The 22,749-nt window shown below is 43.2% G+C and overlaps 1 protein-coding gene across 1 annotated transcript in view; it reads left to right on the top strand.

The window, feature by feature from the left end:
- DOCK4 (dedicator of cytokinesis 4) overlaps positions 1-22,406 on the top strand; it is a 300,819-nt gene extending 278,413 nt beyond the window's left edge. Inside the window, exons 50-52 of the mRNA XM_066591773.1 lie at positions 5,132-5,245; positions 7,208-7,269; positions 15,565-22,406. Of these exons, the coding sequence (XP_066447870.1) occupies positions 5,132-5,245; positions 7,208-7,269; positions 15,565-15,984 (596 nt within the window). The 3' untranslated portion in view covers positions 15,985-22,406. The remainder of the gene's footprint in view (positions 1-5,131; positions 5,246-7,207; positions 7,270-15,564) is intronic.
- Positions 22,407-22,749: the final 343 nt, after the last annotated feature.

The raw sequence follows: 22,749 nt of genomic DNA, 5'->3' as shown, positions 1-22,749 counted from the left end.
CAATTCATTGCTGACTCTAAACTTGGCAGACACAATAATCTCTGAATCAACAACCCTTCTGAACTAATCGGTGACTATAACATGTAATATTGTCAAATTCAAGAAAGACATCTAGGCCATTCTTGAAATCTTCTAGTGAATTTGCCATCACCACATCCTCCGGCAGAGAGAGTTCCATAGTCTCACTGTGTTAGCTACTTACCCACATTCTCACCCATACCAAGCATTCTCATTTTATATACCAACTTTTATGTGGCACAGTATCAAACTCTTTGGAAAAATCAAGATATACAAGATCCAATGTCTCTTCCCTGGTCCAGTCTACAATTTACCTTCTAGGTAGAAGCTGATCAGGTTGATTTGAGAAGAGCAATCCCTGATAAACCCATGCTGTAATTTCCAGGTTCACATTTTGACTCCATTTGACTAATGGCACCACATTTTCTATATGCCAATCCAGTAGAACAGACCCCTTTATTTTACATTCCTTAACTATAGGGATCAACAATCTGTTTATCACATTACTTAAAGAGACTCTGTCAGCTATTTTAGCCCTATAAGCTAAGCTTTTGTGCTCAAAGTAGCTGACCCACTGTGTCTGGGGATGTGCGTTTTATTCTCATCTTCCCCATCATTACTTCAGTGTGAGCATTGAAAGTCGCTGCTGAATGCATCGAGTTGCTCTTCTAAGTAGTCCGCCCAATATAAAATTATTTCTTATAATTATTACCACATTATGATTTGCCGATTCATCTATTTGCCACATTAATAGATTTTCCGTGGATTCTGTTATAATTGGTGGTTTATATCAAACTTCTATCAGGCTTTTAATATTTTTCTTCATGTATTTCTACCCACAGAGACTCCTCATATTAATTTCCCTCACATATATTTTCCTGTAGTTTGGGCTTGCCTAGGTTAAATCTGTTTTTCTGGTTATTTCTTTTAGTACATATAGCTCCCTCTGCCACCATATTGGCTCTCCTAATGTGATTGTAATGTGCCATTAGAATGTTTTGGCAGTCAGAAGCCTGACGCTGAACCCCAATTTTACAAAATGTATAAACCTATTAAACCCTTCCTGGTAAAAAGGTAAAGTCACCGAGTCATGACTGACTCCTAGGGTTACGTCACATTGTGACATTTCCTTGGCAGACTGTTTTTGTAGGGTGGTTTGCCATTGCCTTCCCCAGTCATCTTTTACCTGCCAGCAAGCTGGGTAGTCATTTTACTGACCTTGAAAGGCTGAGTTAACCTTGAGCCGGCTACCTGAACCAAGCAGAGATTGAACCCACAACCTTCAGGTCATGAACTGCCTTAGCACTCTGCGCTACACAAAGCCATTATACAAGCAATTGCATATTCAACTCGCTCAGTGGGACTAAAAAAGAAAATTTAAACAAAAAAATTCATAGAATGTTAAAAAAAAAAAAAATCACAGAAACTATACAAAAAAACATTCTTGCTATTTTGCTATTCTTGCTAAAATATAAACAATAACAAAAATCTGACACTTGGTATCATTGCATCTATAATGACCTCAACTATAAAGTTATCATGTTATTTAACAAACGCAGTGAACAACATTAAAAAAAATTTCTAGAATTGCTCATTTATTTCGCTTTCCAAAAAAAAAAAAATAGAAAAAAAGTCATATGTTCTCTAAAATGGTACAATATAAACCTACAGCAGTTCACACACATGTACATTAGATATGCATGGGATTGGTATGGAGTGACCTCAGGAGCCAAGCCTGCTCCATAAGCATTAGGTGTCAGTTGTTTTTGACAGTCAACACGTGTCGGCAGTGGTCACAATCGGAGATTACTTCAGTTGCGGCCATTATCCATTTAGATACTGCTGTCAATTCTTACAGTGGCATTTAAATATAGGGGGAAATAAAAAGAGCGCTCCAATGTGTAGAACCACCCAGTAATAGGAAAAGTAAATGGGGTAAAGACTCTCACCTTGAGTGGTTGCAATGTTAGCACAACTCGCTATAACAGTTATCAGCTGCTGCCTTCTCCAAACCGTACCGATGCAGGGCACCTCTGTGAGTGGTGAATAGAAGTACCTGCTGGGAACCAAACAACAGACCAGGGAATGTAGGTGAACAAGCTGATTTGGGTAATGGCGTCACATTTTGGCATCATATCAATGCCTCCTTCCAGCCATTAACAACATTATACATAAAGACACCATGTCCAGACAGTCAATATAGACCCTCTCTGTAAGGAGTTAATCCCCTTCCCCACTAACTGTTCTGTCCTGTTTGTTGCATCAGAAATTTTCTGTAACAACATTTTCAAAAAGAAAAGGTAACTTGTAGTGGTGCTGATCTTAGTGATCGCTAATAGCCACATGGCAAACAATTCCTATTTGTGCCATCCAGAGACCCTGAAATTGCTCCCCACCATGTGTAGCAGAAAGTGTACATGTTCCTTTTAATATTGTCACATTAGGCTCTTGCCTGTACATAATTACAAATTGCTGCTGTGAGCCTTATGAATAAGATAGATGGAGGCCATTATTTTAGTACAAAATTATCTTAATTGCTAATCATTAAGGCTTGTAATTCACATACTGAATAAAGAAAGTGACATAAGATAAAGAGCAGTCAGTGTATTTGGCACAGGCATTGGTATTCCTAGAGGTAAATCAAGCTTAATTAGACACTTTGATGTATCTGTGTTTCCACCCAATGCTAAAATTTATTAATTGCCCGATTGTATAATTCTGTCCTCAGTTATGAATGTAAAGTTGAAATATATACTGTTAACTGGCAAAGATGACATTTATTTAGCATGTAAATAGTGAAAATCTTAAAAGGGTTACATAAAAATATTAGAAACCTTTCTGAGCATGTTACCTTAGCCTGCCCATTTTTCAAGTGTTCCGATATTAAGCAGATCTATATACTTGGATGTAAATCTGTTCTTCTTGCTGAACCCTGACAGTCTTAGTCTAGTATTATGTTGGGTTCAATAAAATAGCTGAAACTCTTCATTTACAGTCTTTAATTAATTTGCTACAGATTAACTCATACAATGTGTGCTTAAACTTGTATGTTACATTGGCTTTGCCTGAATTCATTTTGCACATTTCATACTCCCCGACCAGCCCCTCATCCTCCATTAGTTGTACCAGAACACAACAGATTGCAGTGCACATACGTCTGGACAACATCTATGTCTCTGCACTTGGCTTCCATCTAGAAGCAGTGTGCTTAATGTGGTTATGGCTTCCTCTTTGATGTCTGCATTATCTCATGCTCCTCTACTGAGAATAATCAGGACTTTGTAATGTCAATATTAATAAACATCATCGTCTGATAACTAATGTTAATTGAGCTACTGAAAAGATAATGAACTAGGCATACTTTGGAATGAACTAGAAGGGGTGTGTTACCAGATGGACTAATGCAGATGAGTTGGTGGGTATATTTGCACCCATCAAACATCTCAAATAGCTGATCCAGGGAAGTGGTACTCTGTGTGCTGTAAGTACTAGGCACATCCCACCACTCACTCAGCCCTCTTAGTGACCTGTACTCTGATTTTCAAAGCACTTTTTATGCCTCAAATAAGTTTAAGACGAGTTTCAGGCAAGCATATTACAGGTGTGTATTTGCATTTGCACCCAAATTATAGACAACAGTTTCAGTCTACTGACCTAAACTTTCAGTATCATAGGGATCTATTACATAGTGAGTTCGGGTTAGTAGACTCATAGTTAAGCCAAGACACTTGTCCGTAATAGGGGCTCAAAAATGCACTTGTAATATGCTCATCTAAAACTGATATAAGAGACAGGGAATAGTTTAGCAATGATCCCTCAGCCCTTCAGAAGCAAGTCTCAATGTAAAGGGGTTGTATCATTATAATAAGAAAAAAAATTATGTTAGGGCATGGGATAAAACAAAAAAAGAGATCATATTCTTCTGTCCTTGGCCCTCTGGGCACAGCTGAACTGCTCCTGTGTCCCCATCCCCACTACTGGGCGTTGACATCCACTGGAAGTCAAGTGATCGCTGCAGCATCATCCCCCGAACTCCTGGCATCATCGTGCTCAGGATGTGAGTGCTAATGCCAAGAGTTCGGATGGTGAAGCTGCAGTCTCTGGTTAACTGCAGCATTCACGTGACTGCCGGTGAATATCCATGCTGGTGGCCAAGGAAAGGGACCAAAAGAGCCACTCAACTGTACCCAAAGAAGCTGAAGACAGGGGATTATGCTGTTTTTTTTTTTGCATTATCTCATGCCCAGCCATTAATTTATTTTTTCTTTATGTGACACAATCTCTTTGAAGGGGTTTATAAGGAAATACTATTGATGACCTATCCTCAGGATTGGCCATCAATAGTTGATTAGCTGTGTTCTGCTGCTTGGGATCCTGGCTGATCAGCTGTTTGGGTGCACATTGTCCATGCCACAACACAGGGTAAAGACTGGAAGCAGACCACTCTGGTCATTGTGTAGTGGGTGGTGCTGGTAATTGGTGAGGTGTCATTAAAATCAAGAAGAGCTGCACTTGCAATTATCAGCACTGGCCACTACACAGGTCTCAGAGCTATTTGCTTCTGCTCCGTACCCTGCTTTTTGGGCCAACAGAAGGTGAACAGCTGTTTGGATGGGATTCCGAGCGGCAGCCCACAACTGACCAACTGAGGATAGGTCATCAATAGTATTTGTCTGAAAAATCTCTTTAAGGGGTGAGGTTTTTTTTTCTTCATCTGCAAATTATCCACCAGTAAATGTCACTTTTTTAGGGCATGGAAATAGATTTCCTTCAAAAATTGTAGCGCAAAAACATGGCTCCATTGTGGTTGAGTTATACAAGACATTCCACATTCTACAGTGAGATATAACTCATTGTAATAAAATGCAGCCGGAGCTTCTTTTGCTTCCTTAAGCTGCCTGCAGCCTTACTAATTTATGAAGTCATTCCTACTTTATGTGGCCATTCCAATTTCTTGCTTCCTCTGTCAGTCTACATTTTTGTGCTTTTCTTTACTTTGAAATGTGAAAGCTTGCTGTCATCCGCTCTGCAGAAAATACTCATTCAGGTCTGACTTTAAAAATACACAGTGAAACTCAAGGTTGTTTTTGTCAATTCTTCTCCATTTTTACAGCCGTGAACACAACCCCAAGCAGTTGGAGCCTAGATAGCGGGAAAGAAGCCAAAAACATGTCAGAAGGTGGAAGGCTCATAACTCCTCCTGTGCCACCCAGACCCACACAAGCTGGTAGGTCTGCTTTCTCCAAGAAGCACTCCCTTACACTTAGATTAATGAAATCCAAGATTACTTCATGCATGCTAGTTTTATTGCCTTTTGTTTAAAAGGCTTAATTATAACCTCAAAGTATTTATAGTGGTAGTATGGGTCAGCAGGTAAATAGTATTCTTCACAATTTTTAAGATTTATGCTTTCAGAGAAGATCCCCATCCACCTTCCCACCAGTAATTGAATGCCACTGTGCATACAGACAGATACATAGTAATCTTCAAGCATTAGTAAAGGAGGGATGGGGAAGCACTCTCTACACAAATCATGGTGATCTGGATCATGCCACAACACGTTGAATGACCAAAAACATTTATGCAACTTCCTGTCATATGACTAGTTATTTAAAAAAAAAAGCAAAACAAAAAACGCTAATTTGCAAGCAGGGTGCAAACAAGTTGCAGTCACATGTAACTTGTCTTGAGGTCTATGTTGGCTAAGTCATTTGAGACCTTTGACAGTCGTAACACGATCATATCCCTAGACTAAGACAGACTTGTAACAAGCAGCCTGCCGTATTTTGTTTTAGCAGGTAGTAACCAAACAGAAAAGAATTTTGGTGCTGTTTGATAAAATCGCTCAGTGATCCTGTCATTCTAATATGCTGCACTTAAATAGGATGTCATGCTGTTGTGACAGATCCTTTTTCATGCTCAGAATCTATGTAATCTTAAAGGGTATTTCCAGAATTGACATTTATCAGTCATCCATAGGATAGGTGATTCACGTAGCCAGCCTTTGCTACATGCAACCTGTGCAGTCGCACAGAGGGTGTTGGCCACCGGGCCGAAGTAGGCTGAAGGCGCTCTCCACCCTTTGTTCTGCCTGACCAGATGGTCCAGACGGTCATCTTTCTGCTCGCAGCTACATGAATCATCCTCCTCTTGGCTCTGTCTCCTCTCCTCCGCTGTCAACTTATCGGCGCCACCTCAACACAGTCGCTTTGTTCTGCTACTGTAATTATGTTGGGACCTTATTTCTGGTATTGCATCTATGTACTGAAGTTGGTTCAAGCTATAATTATGTTATGATTTTGGTTTTTGTGCTGTATTTATCTCGGCTCTGGTGTTATATCTTTGTTATAAACTTGGTCCAGTATTTATTCACTGAGCTAGTTTAGTGTGCATATGCTACTATCTAGCTGCTTTCTGCACAAGTAAAATGCAGGCAGACTGCCTACTGGTGATATATATATATATATATATATATACACACACAATTTTTTTTTTCTGACTGGGGGGGCAACAAAAAAAAATTCTGCACAGGGTACCATCTAAAAGTCAGGTGGGAGTCTCACTGCTGAAACCCCCCACCAATTGCAAGAAAGGGAGTCTTGTGCATCCCTTTCTCCTTACTGTGGGCTCACAGCACACTTTGCAGTGACCAGTGATGTAGAGATTGAATGGAGCTGCAATTGAGCATACACGGTATTGCGCAACTCATTGCAATGGTGGCTTACCGAACTAGGTAAGGGCAAGCACTTGGCCATCTCCGGCAGTCCCATTATAAATGGGACTATAAATGCAGTGGCACCACATATGCTGTTCCACTGATCCATTCAATCTCCTCCTCACCACTGGGGGTGCACAGTGAGAAGGAGAGGGAGTTGCAAATCACCCATCTTAGAATTGGTGGGAGTCTCGGTGGTGAGACCCCCACCAATCAGACATTTATCACCTATCCTGTGGACTAGTGATAAAAATCAGTTTTGGGATAACCTCTCTATATATCCCAGCAACATAGTTTACAATGTAGAAATCTATGCAATATTTGGATGGTAAAGGCCCTGTTACAGTGTCAGTAATTCAGTAAGACAGATGTATATGTAAGACAATCGCAATAATTCAGCATTAGCTTCTTGCTATCATTGTGTTCTGTAGGACCCGTTATAGATTAATAACTGTTTACTCTGTTTAATTTCAGCTTCTCCCGCTAGAAATATCACTGCTGTGTCTCCTTCTATAATGGGAAGATCTCCAATGAAGGTAAATGGTTTTCGGTGTTTGTTTTTCAGTATGTGTACAAGAAGTTTTGAAATATTTTTTGGATTTACAAGTAGCAAATCCTGAACTGCAAATGGCCAGCAGAGGGCAAACTTGCTCCATGGATTCCATGCATCTCCCTGCCTGTAACATCTCCACCAAAGCCTGCTTCTAGATTTATTCTGTTGTCTGATGGAAAAATAATAACACTTGCTTTGTTCTGAGATAAATTAATAAAGCTGGTTGCCTATTTTTGTCTGTTTTGAAAACAGAATTGTAAGGGTCACTACATAAACACAGCATGTTTGCTGTAATAGACTGTGCTTACTACAAAAAGATGATAAAATAGCGGGAATGAACACGGCAGTCTGATATGTTCTGCCGGTTATTATTAAACCCCTGATAAAACTGTAAATACACAGTGTAAACTGCACATTGTTTGCTTAGCAAACATATCCAGGTGGAAGAAAGAAGTACAATGACATGCCAATTTTTGTACGCTGCTTTAGGCCCAATGCCCACGGACGTGAATTCCGCAGCAATGTCCGTCCATAGCAAGCAATGTTAAGGGATTCTTCCCTGCACATGAGCGGAAATCACTTGCGATTTCCGCTCGCAGAGGAAGAGTCGCAGCATGCTCTATTTGGTGCGGGAAATCGCACGAACGGCTTTCATTAAAGTCAATGGAAGCCATCCGATCCGCGGCTATTCTAAAATGTTAATTTTGAAATCGCCGCAGAACCACGTCATCGGCGGCACGTGATGCCCTGCATTGCACCTGCATGCCAACGTACCAGCTGAGACACCTGTGGCGGATCCAGACAGGTGAGTATATGTCACTGGCTGAACACAGGGTCCGATTCTGCTGCGAGATTTCACAGTCTGAATCTAAATGGGTGTTTTGGTGGCCCAATACAGTGTCCACCACAAGTCTGCCTTAACCCTTTCCAATCGAATTTGTATTCTGGTTTTCCTAGGGGGTTTAATCTTTTTCTGCCATTATACAATGGCGCTATCTGCTGGCTAAAGCCAGTATTGCATAAGGTGACAAGTTGGATAGGCTCCGACAGCAGAGGCTGGCAATATACAGTAAGAGAACCCCAATGGACGTCTTCCAGCAACGGAGCTGTACAGCCTTAAATCATAATGTCTTCAGACATCAGACAGTGGATTGGAAAGGGTTAAATATTAACTCTTCATACATACAGTGTCAGCCACAAGACTCGCCATATATAATAGTGCACTGTACAACAGGATCATGCTGTGTTTTGTAGCCAAAGTGAGACCCATGGGTAACACTATGTAAGTAACTGATAAAATGCTCTCCTGTATGAGTTGTGCAACTAAGGACAAATCCCTGGACTGTGCATTTGGTGTAATATAGCCAGAGGTCCGGCCCAGAAAAGATCACCAGGCAAATTGGGCGGCAGCACCCCATTTGACTGACAATTAGTTGCCATTTAAAGTGTAAACCACATGTACAGTGTCATGTAAAGGACTACCTTATGTATATTGTCATCTGCAGAACTCCCCCTATGTACTGCACAGCACCATACACAAGACACCCCCCATGTACAGTGCCATGCGCAGGATACCTTCTCCAATATACAGTGTCATGCATAGGACAGCACCCTGCAAAGTAACAGGCACAGGACCACCCATGTTCAGTGTGATGCACAAAGCACCCCCACCCCATCTACAGTGTCAGAAACCGCCCCCCCACCCCTATACAGTGTCAGATAATGTATCCATTTCCATAATGATTGTAATTAGAACATTAACCTTATCCTAGAATACTGAAAATATTTGAATGTTCTTCTCAAATGTTTTTTGGATGAGTTAGTAACATGCCACCAGCATAATCTGTCTCCAGTGAGTTTATAACACTGTTCCAGGACCTTAGACATTCTTTTATGACACTTTCCAGACCAAGGCAGCTCATACACGTTAGATTAATGTTGATGAATCACCAAATTACTTGTATATACAGATGTGTCTCCTTTACCATCCCACAAATTTTGTTAAAGTACAGTTACAGTACCTCCATTATAAGCAACTTTTCATTAAATCCTTGACAGGCTGCAATTTACATCACAACCATGTAGTGTCCTTACATAGGCACATATAACATTAAAGGGGTGTCCCACATCTAACTGTTTTCAGATAGCTCCATACATTGCAAAGTGGCCCAGGCTGGTACTGCAGGCTGAGTCCCATTCACTTCCATAGGATTCAGCCTGCAGTACCAATATGGGCCACTGTGCAATATATACGGAGCTGTCTCCAAACAGCAAAAAGGGGGACAAACCCACACTGCATGCCCCAGTCAGACTCGGGTTCTTTAGAAGTGGACACATGCAGTTACAACTCCGTGTGGACCGACAGCATGGGTGGCTCCCTGGAACCCACCGGCGGTACATAAATATATCCCATTGCATTGCCCATCACAGCTGAGGTAAAGTCATGTTTAATGCAGGTGGGCTTCGGCCCACACTGCATGCCCCAGTCAGACTGGGGTTCTTTAGAAGTGGACACATGCAGTTACAACTCCGTGTGGACCGACAGCATGGGTGGGTGCCAGGAAGCCACTGGCGGTACATAAATATATCCCATTGCATTGCCCTGCACAGCTGAGGTAACGTCAGATAAAATACAGGTGGGCTTCGGCTCACACTGCATGCCCCAGTCAGACCGGGGTTTTTAATACATAGACACAGGCAGGTACAACTCCCTAATGTGAGGTCCGTGTGGACCGACAGCATGGGTGGCTCCCTGGAACCCACTGGCGGTACAAAAATATATCCCATTGCAGTGCCCTGGACAGCAGAGCTGACGTCTGATTAAATACAGGTGGGCTTTGGCCAAAACTGCATGCCCCAGTCAGGCTCGAGTTTTTTATAAGTATACACAGGCACGTACATCTCCCTAATGGGAAGTCCATGTGGACCGACAGCATGTGTAGGTCCCAGGAAGCCACCGGCGGTACATAATATATTCCATTGCAGTGCCCAGCACAGCTGATGTAACGTCAGCTTTAATGCAGGTGGGCAAAAAATTAATTGGATTACACTGTAGGCGAGGGCCCCAAAAAATTGGTGTACCAACAGTACTAATGTACCTCAGAAAAATTGCTCATGCCCAACCAAGAGGGCAGGTGAAACCCATTAATCGCTTTGGTTAATGTGGCTTAATTTGTAACTAGGCCTGGAGGCAGCCCAGTTAAAATAAAAATTGGTTCAGGTGCAAGTTTCAACGCTTTAATGAGCATTGAAACGTATAAAAATTGTTTACAAAAATTATATGACTGAGCCTTGTGGGCCTAAGAAAAATTGCCCGTTCGGCGTGATTACGTGAGGTTTCAGGAGGAGGAGCAGGAGGAGGAGGATGAATATTATACACAGATTGATGAAGCTAAAAGGTCCACGTTTTTTTATAGTGATAGAGAACAATGCTTCCATCCGCGGGTGCAGCCTACGTATTGCTTAGGTATCGCTGCTGTCCGCTGGTGGAGAAGAGAAGTCTGGGGAAATCCAGGCTTTGTTCATCTTGATGAGTGTAAGCCTGTCGGCACTGTCGGTTGACAGGCGGGTACGCTTATCCGTGATGATTCCCTCAGCCGCACTAAACACCCTCTCTGACAAGACGCTAGCCGCAGGACAAGCAAGCACCTCCAGGGCATACAGCGCGAGTTCAGGCCACGTGTCCAGCTTCGACACCCAGTAGTTGTAGGGGGCAGAGGCGTCACCGAGGACGGTCGTGCGATCGGCTACGTACTCCCACACCATCCTTTTACAGTGCTCCCGCCAACTCAGCCTTGACTGGGGAGCGGTGACACAGTCTTGCTGGGGAGCCAGAAAGCTGTCAAAGGCCTTAGAGAGTGTTCCCCTGCCTGTGCTGTACATGCTGCCTGATCTCCGCGCCTCCCCTGCTACCTGGCCCTCGGAACTGCGCCTTCGGCCACTAGCGCTGTTGGATGGGAATTTTACCATCAGTTTATCCGCCAGGGTCCTGTGGTATAGCATCACTCTCGAACCCCTTTCCTCTTCAGGTATGAGAGTGGAAAGGTTCTTCTTATACCGTGGGTCGAGCAGTGTGTACACCCAGTAATCCGTAGTGGCCAGAATGCGTGTAACGCAAGGGTCATGAGAAAGGCATCCTAACATGAAGTCAGCCATGTGCGCCAGGGTACCTGTACGCAACACATGGCTGTCCTCACTAGGAAGATCACTTTCAGGATCCTCCTCCCCCTCCTCCTCAGGCCATACACGCTGAAAGGATGACAGGCAAGCAGCATGGGTACCCTCAGCAGTGGGCCAAGCTGTCTCTTCCCCCTCCTCCTCATCCTCCTCATGCTCCTCCTCCTCAACGCGCTGAGATATAGACAGGAGGGTGCTCTGACTATCCAGCGACATACTGTCTTCCCCCGCCTCTGTTTCCGAGCGCAAAGCGCCTGCCTTTATGCTTTGCAGGGAACTTTACAAGAGGCATAGCAGAGGAATGGTGACGCTAATGATTGCAGCATCGCCGCTCACCATCTGGGTAGACTCCTCAAAGTTTCCAAGGACCTGGCAGATGTCTGCCAACCAGGCCCACTCTTCTGTAAAGAATTGAGGAGGCTGACTCCCACTGCGCCACCCATGTTGGAGTTGGTATTCCACTATAGCTCTACGCTGCTCATAGAGCCTGGCCAACATGTGGAGCGTAGAGTTCCACCATGTGGGCACGTCGCACAGCAGTCGGTGCACTGGCAGATTAAACCGATGTTGCAGGGTGCGCAGGGTGGCAGCGTCCGTGTGGGACTTGCGGAAATGTGCGCAGAGCCGGCGCACCTTTCCGAGCAGGTCTGACAAGCGTGGGTAGCTTTTCAGAAAGCGCTGAACCACCAAATTAAAGACGTGGGCCAGGCATGGCACGTGCGTGAGGCTGCCGAGCTGCAGAGCCACCACCAGGTTACGGCCGTTGTCACACACGACCATGCCCGGTTGGAGGCTCAGCAGCACAAGCCAGCGGTCGGTCTGCTCTGTCAGACCCTGCAGCAGTTCGTGGGCCGTGTGCCTCTTCTCTCCTATGCTGAGTAGTTTCAGCACGGCCTGCTGACGCTTGCCCACCGTTGCGCTGCCGTGCCGCGCGACACCGACTGCTGGCGACGTGCTGCTGCTGACACATCTTGATTGCGAGACAGAGGTTGCGTAGGAGGAGGAGTAGGAGTAGGAGGAGGGTGGTTTAGTGGAGGAAGCATACACCGCCGCAGATACCACCACCGAGCTGGGGCCCGCAATTCTGGGGGTGGGTAGGACGTGAGCGGTCCCAGGCTCTGACTCTGTCCCAGCCTCCACTAAATTCACCCAATATGCCGTCAGGGAGATATAGTGGCCCTGCCCGCCTGTGCTTGTCCACATGTCCGTTGTTAAGTGGACCTTGGCAGTAACCGCGTTGGTGAGGGCGCGTACAATGTTGCGGGAGACGTGGTCATGCAGGGCTGGGACTGCAAATCGAGAAAAGTAGTGGCGACTGGGAACTGAGTAGCGCGGGGCCGCCGCCGCCATCATACCTTTGAAAGCCTCCGTTTCCACAAGCCTATACGGCAGCATCTCCAGGCTGATAAATTTGGCTATGTGCACGTTTAACGCTTGAGCGTGCGGGTGCGTGGCTGCATACTTGCGCTTGCGCTCAAACACTTGCGCTAGCGACGGCTGGACGGTGCACTGAGAGACATTGCTGGATGGGGCCGAGGACAGCGGAGGTGAGGGTGTGGGTGCAGGCCAGGAGACGGTAGTGCCTGTGTCCTGAGATGGGGGTTGGATCTCAGTGGCAGGTTGGGGAACAGGGGGAGAGGCAGCGGTGCAAACCGGAGGTGGTGAACGGCCTTCGTCCCATCTTGTGGGGTGCTTGGTCATCATATGTCTGCACATGCTGGTGGTGGTGAGGCTGGTGGTGGTGGCTCCCCGGCTGATCTTGGCGCGACAAAGGTTGCACACCACTGTTCATCGGTCGTCTGCACTCTCAGTGAAAAACTGCCAGACCTTTGAGCACCTCGGCCTCTGCAGGGTGGCATGGCGCGAGGGGGCGCTTTGGGAAACAGTTGGTAGATTATTCGGTCTGGCCCTGCCTCTACCCCTGGCCACCGCACTGCCTCTTCCAACCTGCCCTGCTGCTGCACTTGCCTCCCCCTCTATAGACCTGTCCTCAGTAGGCGTAGCAAACCAGGTGGGGTCAGTCACCTCATCGTCCTGCTGCTCTTCCTCTGAATCCTCTGTGCGCTCCTCCCTCGGACTTACTCCAATTACTACTACCTGAGTGATAAACAACTGTGTCTCATCGTCATCGTCCTCCTCACCCACTGAAAGCTCTTGAGACAGTTGCCGGAAGTCCCCAGCCTCATCCCCCGGACCCCGGGAACTTTCCAAAGGTTGGGCATCGGTCACGACAAACTCCTCCAGTGGGAGAGGATTCAGAACCATTGCTGCCCATTCCTGGCAGGGGCCCGAGAACAGTTCCTGGGAGTCTGCCTGCTCCTCAGAATGTGTCAATGTAATGGAGTGAGGAGGCTGGGAGGAAGGAGGAGCAGCAGCCAGAGGATTCAGAGTTGCAGCAGTGGACGACGCAGAATTCTGGGTGGTCGATAGATTGCTGGATGCACTTTCTGCCATCCACAACAGGACCTGCTCACACTGCTCATTTTCTAATAAAGGTCTACCGCGTGGACCCATTAATTGTGAGATGAATGTGGGGACGCCAGAAACGTGCCTCTCTCCTAATCCCGCAGCAGTCGGCTGCGATACACCTGGATCAGGAGCTCGGCCTATGCCCACACCCTGACTTGGGCCTCCGCGTCCTCGCCCGCGTCCACGTCCTCTAGGCCTACCCCTACCCTTCAGCATGCTGTATTACCAGTAGTGCAGAAACAGAACGCTGTAATTAAATGTGCCGCTTATTGGCCTGTGGTTGGAGGCTGACTTCGCTTACGGAACGCACAGCAGAGGCAGGAAAGAATTTTGCGCAAGCCTGCTGTAACACTTAGCTGGCTGCGTATGAATTAGGACAACTACCCCCAGCAGAGATGCAGTACAGTCAGGACGGTCACAGGCAGCCCAAATAGATTTTTTTTCCCAAATTTTTTTGGAAAAGCCCACTGCCTATATAGACTGGATATGTCTTTCACTGTCCCTGCCTCACCACCACTACTGGCCGTGGACTATGTAAAATTACTGCAGACTGTTTCACTCTGGACAGGATGACAGCGGTGATGTAAGAGGCAACGCAGAGGCAGGAAAGAATTTTGCGCAAGCCTGCTGTAACACTTAGCTGGCTGCGTATGAATTAGGACAACTACCCCCAGCAGAGACGCAGTACAGTCAGGACGGTCACAGGCAGCCCAAATAGATTTTTTTTCCCAAATTTTTTTGGAAAAGCCCACTGCCTATATAGACTGGATATGTCTTTCACTGTCCCTGCCTCACCACTACTACTGGCCCTGGACTATGTAAAAATACTGCAGGATGCAATGCTCTGGACGCAATGCTCTGCACGGCCGATATACAAAAAAAAAAAAAAAAAGTGCAACACTGCAAAAAGCAGCCTCAACAGTACTGCACACGGTCAGATGTGGCCCTAAGAAGGACCGTTGGGGTTCTTGAAGCCTAAAATACTCCTAACACTCTCCCTATAGCAGCTCCGGCACCAACAGCACTTTCCCTCCTCTATGTCAGAATGCATCTGTGGCGAGCCGCGGGAGGGGCCGATTTATATACTCAGGTGACACCTGATCTCGCCAGCCACTCACTGCAGGGGGGTGGTATAGGGCTTGAACGTCGCAGGGGGAAGTTGTAATGCCTTCCCTGTCTTTCTATTGTCCAGAAAAGCGCGCTAACGTCTCAGAGATGAACGTGAATGTAACTCGAACATCACGTGGTACTCGCCTCTAGTAACGAGCATCTCGAACACGCTAATACTCGAACGAGTATCAAGCTCGGACGAGTACGTTCGCTCATCTCTAGTGATTATCGCTCCTGTGTAAAATCGTTGGGACGGCTATCGGACAATTAAGTGTCCAATAGTCATCCTGTGTGTAGGCACCCTTATTTAATAGTCCAGTCTAATCCTTGTTCAGTTTGTTTAGGATGTTCAGCACTGTTAACTGCTCGCTCATTACAAATCATAGGGTTATAACACATGGTAAATGACCACATTTGAATTACTGTATATCATTGAAATGATATTGAACCCAATGCTCATCTCTTCTTTGTAGGTTTTCTTTTGACAAAGGCAGCTTACTAACTTTTGTTCATTATCCTTCAGGGCTCAATGCAGTCATTTACTCCATCTCCTGTGGATTGCCATCCTAGCATGATGTCCAATTCTCCAGTCTTGTCTGGAAGCTGCAGTAGTGGCATTTCTTCACTAAGTCGATGCAGCATTTCAGAAATGTCAGGTTTTGAGAGTCAAATTTTTGAGCAAACAGGATCCTGCTCAAGCTATGGAATATCAGAGGAACCATCGAGAAAGGAGAATAAAACACCACCCCCCTACAGTGTGTATGAACGGACTTTAAGGCGTCCTGTACCTGTACCTCAATGTCTTTCCATACCTGCTCCTATCGACCCTCCAGCTTTACCACCCAAACCTGGCCCAGCACGTCCAACAAGTCTGGAGAATGGAAAAAGGACCGATGCATTGCCACGTCCAAGGCCTTTCCCAAGGAAAGTATCTCAGTTGTAACAGAATTGCTGAACAAACAATATGACCTTGCAGAACAAGTAACCCCAAGGGGTCCAGTGATATATAAAGACTGCAGAAGGGTTATAGACATAATAAAAGTATGGGCACTTTAATTGTCGACTATTTGGTTCTCTTAAGAAGTGAAGAATTTTGTTATGTATTATTGTTTTGCACATTGTTATAGAAATATTCATTCAGGAGTAACTTGACAAGAGGCACTTTGGATCACATAGATAAAACACATCCATTTACAGGGTATGTGTGTTACTGGATATGAGTTTGATATCATCATTTCCTTATGATTTATAGGAATCCGATTTATTGTTTCTTAGATTGTTTTAGTCTTTTGGTTTTATTTAAAAAATTAATTGATTCATTGCTTTTAACAATTAAACCAGTCAACAATTCCAAATTTGTTATATACAATAACTTCACATATATAATAGAAATATTAATTTGATGGCCCTGTTAACAGATTACATTCATAGTATTCTTCAACGAATAAGGGATTTTCCATGTATAATGTATATATAAATTTCTGCTCAGTGGCGATAAATTGTCTTCTGTACTTTGTGCATTTTGTATATGCAGAGACAATTTTAATGTTTGTTTTTTTAACTCAAGGGAGGGGGAATTCTGAGAACTGCATGTATTACGAGGTTGCTCCCGCATCAGAGCAGAAAAATGAATTCCGTACGCTACGTACATGTCTGTTTACAGCCTTCTCATTGGCTGTTCATTTGACATGCATCCATTTCTCAAAGCAATGTGTGAAAGGCAGTAAAAGTAGGGTTGCTTTAGTGGTTTAATAATGCAAAACTTTTCTACAGCTTTGTCTTGCATGTTTTTTCTATATCCTCGTATCTGAAACAATGGATCTGAGTTAGATGTTTATGTAATGAAATAATGCTCTAGTCAACAGAATAAGGCTCTGATAACGTTAGTGTCATGGCTTTCATTCTCAACAGAGCTTTGCCACCTTTTCACATTTCTTGGCTTTTAATTGGCCCATTATAGGTTATGTTGGGTTTTCTATTATATGGCAAAAAATAGCCATGCAGACTTTACTATTCTTGTCATTAAAAAGCAAAGAAAACCCAAACAGAAGGAGGAATGGGGTCTGTGTGAACACTGCCTACCAGAGGGAGTAACAAAATGTATTCAGATGTATTCCCAGAGACTACTGCAAACTTCTATATACTTTCTGAACATTAAAGTAATAAGTAGACAGAACTCGCTACACACAGTCCTTACCTGTAGATATGCCAATCTGGACTCTGAAAGCACAATGCTGTATGTAACACTGTAAGTTACAAATCGGGAGTACATAGGGTACTTCAATAAATTGTGCTACTCATTTAGAGTCCCTTTAAGTTTACTGATCTAAACAGTTGTTTTGGCTGCATCAGCAATAGTCTATTTCTGTTGCCCAGCTCTTCCCCTCTCTACCTGTTTAAGGACAAAAAAACCTTAATTACATCTTTTCACTGGTTTAATAATTCACCGGGTATTCTTTAAACAGAAATGTGGATACCTCTACCGAAATGTATGCCCCAATGGGCAATCTACTTACTATTAGAATAGGTAAGTATCACAGCAACACATAAGTCACTATCCTGTCATGTCTTCACAACATGTACACTTTGCATTATTTATCATATTTATCACCTTTATGGGGTATAAAAGCCTCAGCTTTTGTGGCAGTTTTTTACAGTTTTTGGAGTCACAACCAAACAAAAAAATGGAGAATACCTAAAAGGAGTATTCCAGACATTTACTATTGATGACCTATTCTTGGGATAGTTCAATAGTTGATAAGCTGGGATCTGTCATTCGGGATCACCTGCTGATCAGCTGATCCTCTGGTGTCCTGTCAGTGTAGTGGGGTCCGGACATGTGCATCGGTGGTCAGGATTAGAAGAGTAATAGACAGCTTAAAGCTGCTTTCACATCTGTGCTAGAACCTCCAATTTGGGGTTCTTTAACAGATCCAGCACAAAACATCAAAAAAATCTCATCTGCTACAATGCTGGACAGCTGAGCGGAGACCAAACGGACTCTAGTATAGTCAATGGGTTCCGGTCGGTGCTGTTCGGTTCTGTCACAAAAGAGTAGGAAAACAAACTAATGCAGATGTGAAAGCGGCCCAACTCCCATTGACATCAATGGGAGCAATGCCTTCTATTACACTTCGGGCTGTGACCACAATGGGATATCCAGCTTGATTGCACTGCCAGCAAACCAGAGGATCAGCTAATTGGTGGGGATCCTGTGTAGTGGACTCCCGCCAATCAACTATTGATGACCTATCCTAAGGATTGGCCATCAATAGTAAATGCCTAGAATATCCCTTTTAATGTAGTTAAACGCATTAACATGAACGTACACAAGAGGTTTTTATTATTTAAAGTTAGAGATGAGCGAGCATACTTGCTCGATCGAGCATTGTCCTTAGCGAGTATCTCCCCGCTCGGAAGAAAAGGTTCAGCTGCCAGCGCGGGTGAGAGGTGAGTTGCGGCAGTGAGCGGGGGGGAGAGAGGGAGAGAGAGATCTCGCCTCTGTTCATCCCCGCTCTCCCCCGCCGCTCCCTGCCCGCCGCCAGCACCCGAACCTTTTCTTCTGAGCGGGCAGGCACTCGCTAAGGGCAATGCTCGATCGAGTAATTGCCCTTAGCGAGTATGCTCGCTCATCTCTATTTAAAGTACATAATTAAACACATTTTATTGGTATATATCTATGTTGCACATTTTTTTCCTCTTGACCCCAAATAAGGCCTGGTTTTCATTTGCATCTTTTGTCATATTTTTATGGTATAGTATTTGACTATGGTATTTTGCAAGGGTGTAACTATAGGGAATGCCTGGTCTGTTGTCACACCTTGCCACTTAAGGACTACCCAGCCATATAAGCAAAGACCAGTATAATAAATAGCAAATGGTAAGGTGGAGTCCTGTTACGGATTTTGCATTGGGACCCCGGAAGTTCAGTTAACACCTTTTTAGTGTTTTGTATATGTTCTCCCCTTACTGCACCTTCGCCTGAGTGACTAAGCAAATTATGACACAGTTTGCTTATTTGCTCAGGCGATAAGTTTAAACACACAGATAAATAGTTGTTTTTTTTAATGGGATCTTTCAGTCATTCTGTTTAAACACTGATTGTTCAGTTGTTCTCATTCATTGGTATAGTGAATGCCTGCATAAAATGAATGCTGAACGTTAATCGTTCATCATTCAATCGTTGGCCAAGTTTACACTGAACGATTATTGTGCAAATTCAAACAATCCGTGATTTTTTTTTAACCCTAATCGTTCTGTGTAAAAGCACCCCTAACTCTAAATCAGATCCATTGTTAGAAGTGCCTTGCATTCAACCACTCCTTGCAACCCCAAATGTTTCTACAAACGAAGATGTTTGTTTCCTCTCAGAACAGTATTGGTGGGCTATTTAAATTCTAACTCTTTGTATTCGTTCTGCAGTAGTTTGACCAATACAAGTAAAATTTTATATGGAAGGAATTTTTCTCCCTTTTACAGTATTCGTGTTGACAATTGATATAGTGGAGGGCAAAAAAAAAACATGTGAGGAGCATAGTCCAATTTGCCTTAGTTTAGAAAAACTCCAGTCTGACCCCTGAATCGGGTTCAACTGCTATTTTCAAAGAGCCTACAGTACCTACAATAATATGAGAGTTATTACAATATGTATCCGCTTGTCAATCATATTTAATGATATTGGCTGAATATGCAACAGTCTAAATCTGCTTGTCATTGCACAGAGCAGTAGACTTGCATCAAACCGGGTTTGCTACAGGTCACCTATGAGAATATACCTTTTTTCTGCAGAATGGGGGAAACAAATATTACAATGTAGCAATTAGATGTGATGACTTTGCCAGAAACTAAAAGATCTAATGTGCTTTCTATAATAAGCTGATGGATACTTGAAGTTGGGAAACGTAGTTTAGTTATCTAGTGCTGTGAGGTGCCAGTATATTTCATATGTAGATGTAACACTGCTCCGCACGAATACAGGTGCTGCATGTTAGTATGCAATACTCTGTGGGAAATGCACATTTATTAAGAACATTGCATATGGGAACAAATTAGTGAAGGGGAAAACTACTCAGCTTAGTACTGTAGGGTGTATTTATGTATTCTGTATGTATAGACTAGTAAAATAGATTTCTGATGTATTTTACGCAGAGAGCTTTATTTCTCTGCACATTTTTATTTATTAATAACTGGGAGTGATCATTTTGAGTGCTCTGCAATGTAAATTAAGACGTCCTGTATAGCTGCCGCTGCAGCAGTGCCCCCACTTACCAAGTTATCATGGCAGTCATGGGACGATAGCTTGGATCTTGAAAGCAATAATAGTTGATATAAGCACCTATCAGTACATTGGCTTAATGGGTCATTGAGTATGCACATACTGTATTAGTAGCCAGTACATGTGTATAGAACAGACTGCACAAAGACGTGTAGATAATAGTGCACAGTATTTCTTGATCATATACTTATTTTCTCCATCGCTTATCATCCAAATCCTTAAAGCTTCCAGGGAACACAGGGAATCCTCCTGTTCATAATGGCAGCTTAGCTGCTTGTGCCAATAAAGGGCTTTTCAGAAATATAACATTGATGACCTATCCTTAAGGCCTAAATACACATTCGAGAAAATTAATCTCCTGACTCCTAACTCTCCCTTGACAGATGATGTTGAAAAAAGAAGAATCTGGCCTGTTTCAACACCCAATTCTTTTATTCCTCCTTGAGAGAAGCTACCGCCAAAGATGTCTGGCAGCAGCTTATCTCCGTTTTAGCTATTGAAAACCTATGAACGATCAGCTGACTTGAAGATATATAAGTATGGGGGAAATGACTTGTTTGGCCAACAGTCATCAAAAGCATTTGGGCATCTTTAGGATAGGCCATCAATGTATGATTAGTGGTAATCCAATACTTGGGACACCACTGATCAGCAGAATGAAGGTGCAACGCTGTTCAAGTGAATGGGGATTAGTTGCAGTACCAGGCACAGCCACACATGAACAGGGAGCTGTGCCTCGATAAACTGTGATAGGTCCATCAATGTCATATCACAGAAATTGATTACGCCTGAACAGAACACCCCAATATCCAGCAGCTTCTCTAGTTATCCTTTTCGAATGCATGAACAAAGTACATGGTGAGTAATGCAATAAACATTTGCATACAATTCTTTTCTTATGATTTCCTACCCAATCCCTACCAATGCAATTTCCCACTACAAACCCATGTACAGATGTATTGTTGTGCCTTTCTAGCCTGTGTGCTGTCTCATTGTCATTAGTCCTTGACTTATGGGCATTGTATATCTCTGCTGTTTTACTGTATTACTTTTATGTTCCTACAAAACTGCCACCTGTTCTGGCACATAACTCCTCACCAAGAACAGAGCACCTTAAACGATTGATTTCATCCCTCTCATGCTTTTATGGCAATTTATAAAATGGTTATGCATTTTAAACCCTCCTTTCAAAAAAAAAAAACTAAAAAAATAATAATAAAAAAAGGAAATAGAAGATAAAGTATTTCCCTTTTTTTGCTGGGAAGTTGATTTTTAGGTAAAGTGTGTATTTTGCTTTTAAAGACAGTCCGGTTGAAAAGAAAATGATCACTTTTTATATATTTTCCCACGAAAAAACTGTTAGCAGGTGATTAATTACATTTTTAGTAATTATTCGAGTATTTTTGTACATAATTTGTTAACTTTAATAAAATATTCCACTTAAAAATAAGAGCGGGCGCGCATATGCAGTATGATTGTGAAAATGATGCCAAATAATTTATGTATTGAAACGGTTTGTAAATATGTGCTTTTTAAATAATAATTCAGCCATATTGACTTTACAATTTTGAATGTCAGAAGAAAATATATGGTAAAGAATATTTATGTTTTAGTAAAAGATATTAAAGGCGGATAGTAATTTTAGCTTTGTACCTGGATATTTTGCAGTTTGGAATTTTTAGAACTGGTTGTGGCTTTGAGATATAACATACCGTGTTGTGTTTTTAACATATTTAACAGACAACAAGGAGCAAGAAGACTATATGTTTGTATATCTTTGCATATAGCATATACAGGACATGGATTTATATAAAGATGCATTGCCGTCTCTTTCAATTTTGGCATTATGACCTTTTGATTTATCTGTGTAGTATATAGTTGATTTGTTGTACAGTGTTTTACAGCGAGTGTTTTTATTTTCCTGCAGCCATCTTCTATTTCTGGCAACCAGCAGAAGTGTTACATTTAATATATGCGTGTATTACTGGACTCATTCATGCATAATAACTATTATGATGAACTCTTTACCAGATGTGCATATTAGATGGTGCAGCAATGGAATAAAATAAAATAAAGTTACTTGGATAATATAGGCCTTGTTTTTCTTTACAAATGTTGGTAGGTGTACATGGTATATGCTGTACAACACTGGAGGTAAGCTCAAGGTATATGATTTACAATATACCCCACTACATATCTGTTAAAAATCCCATGTCTTTCCTGTTCTTAAGGCCTCGTTCAGACGAGCGCAGCTAAGCAGCGAGAAAACAGCGCTACTATAGTGCTGGTAAGATCGCGTGAACAGGCTACTTCAAGCTACGTGAAGTAACCTATTCCCCCGATCCGAGGTGCGGGCTGCCTGTTTTCAAGGCTTTTAATAGGAGTGTATGGAAAGAATGCAGCAAAGATAGGACATGTCGTATCTTTATACGC

The sequence above is a fragment of the Eleutherodactylus coqui genome, chromosome 2 (assembly GCF_035609145.1).
Source record: "Eleutherodactylus coqui strain aEleCoq1 chromosome 2, aEleCoq1.hap1, whole genome shotgun sequence".
In the NCBI taxonomy this organism is placed as follows: Eukaryota; Metazoa; Chordata; class Amphibia; order Anura; family Eleutherodactylidae; genus Eleutherodactylus; species Eleutherodactylus coqui.
The sequence above is the reverse complement of the archived record's forward strand: the minus strand, read 5'-3'. Positions and strand labels throughout refer to the sequence as shown.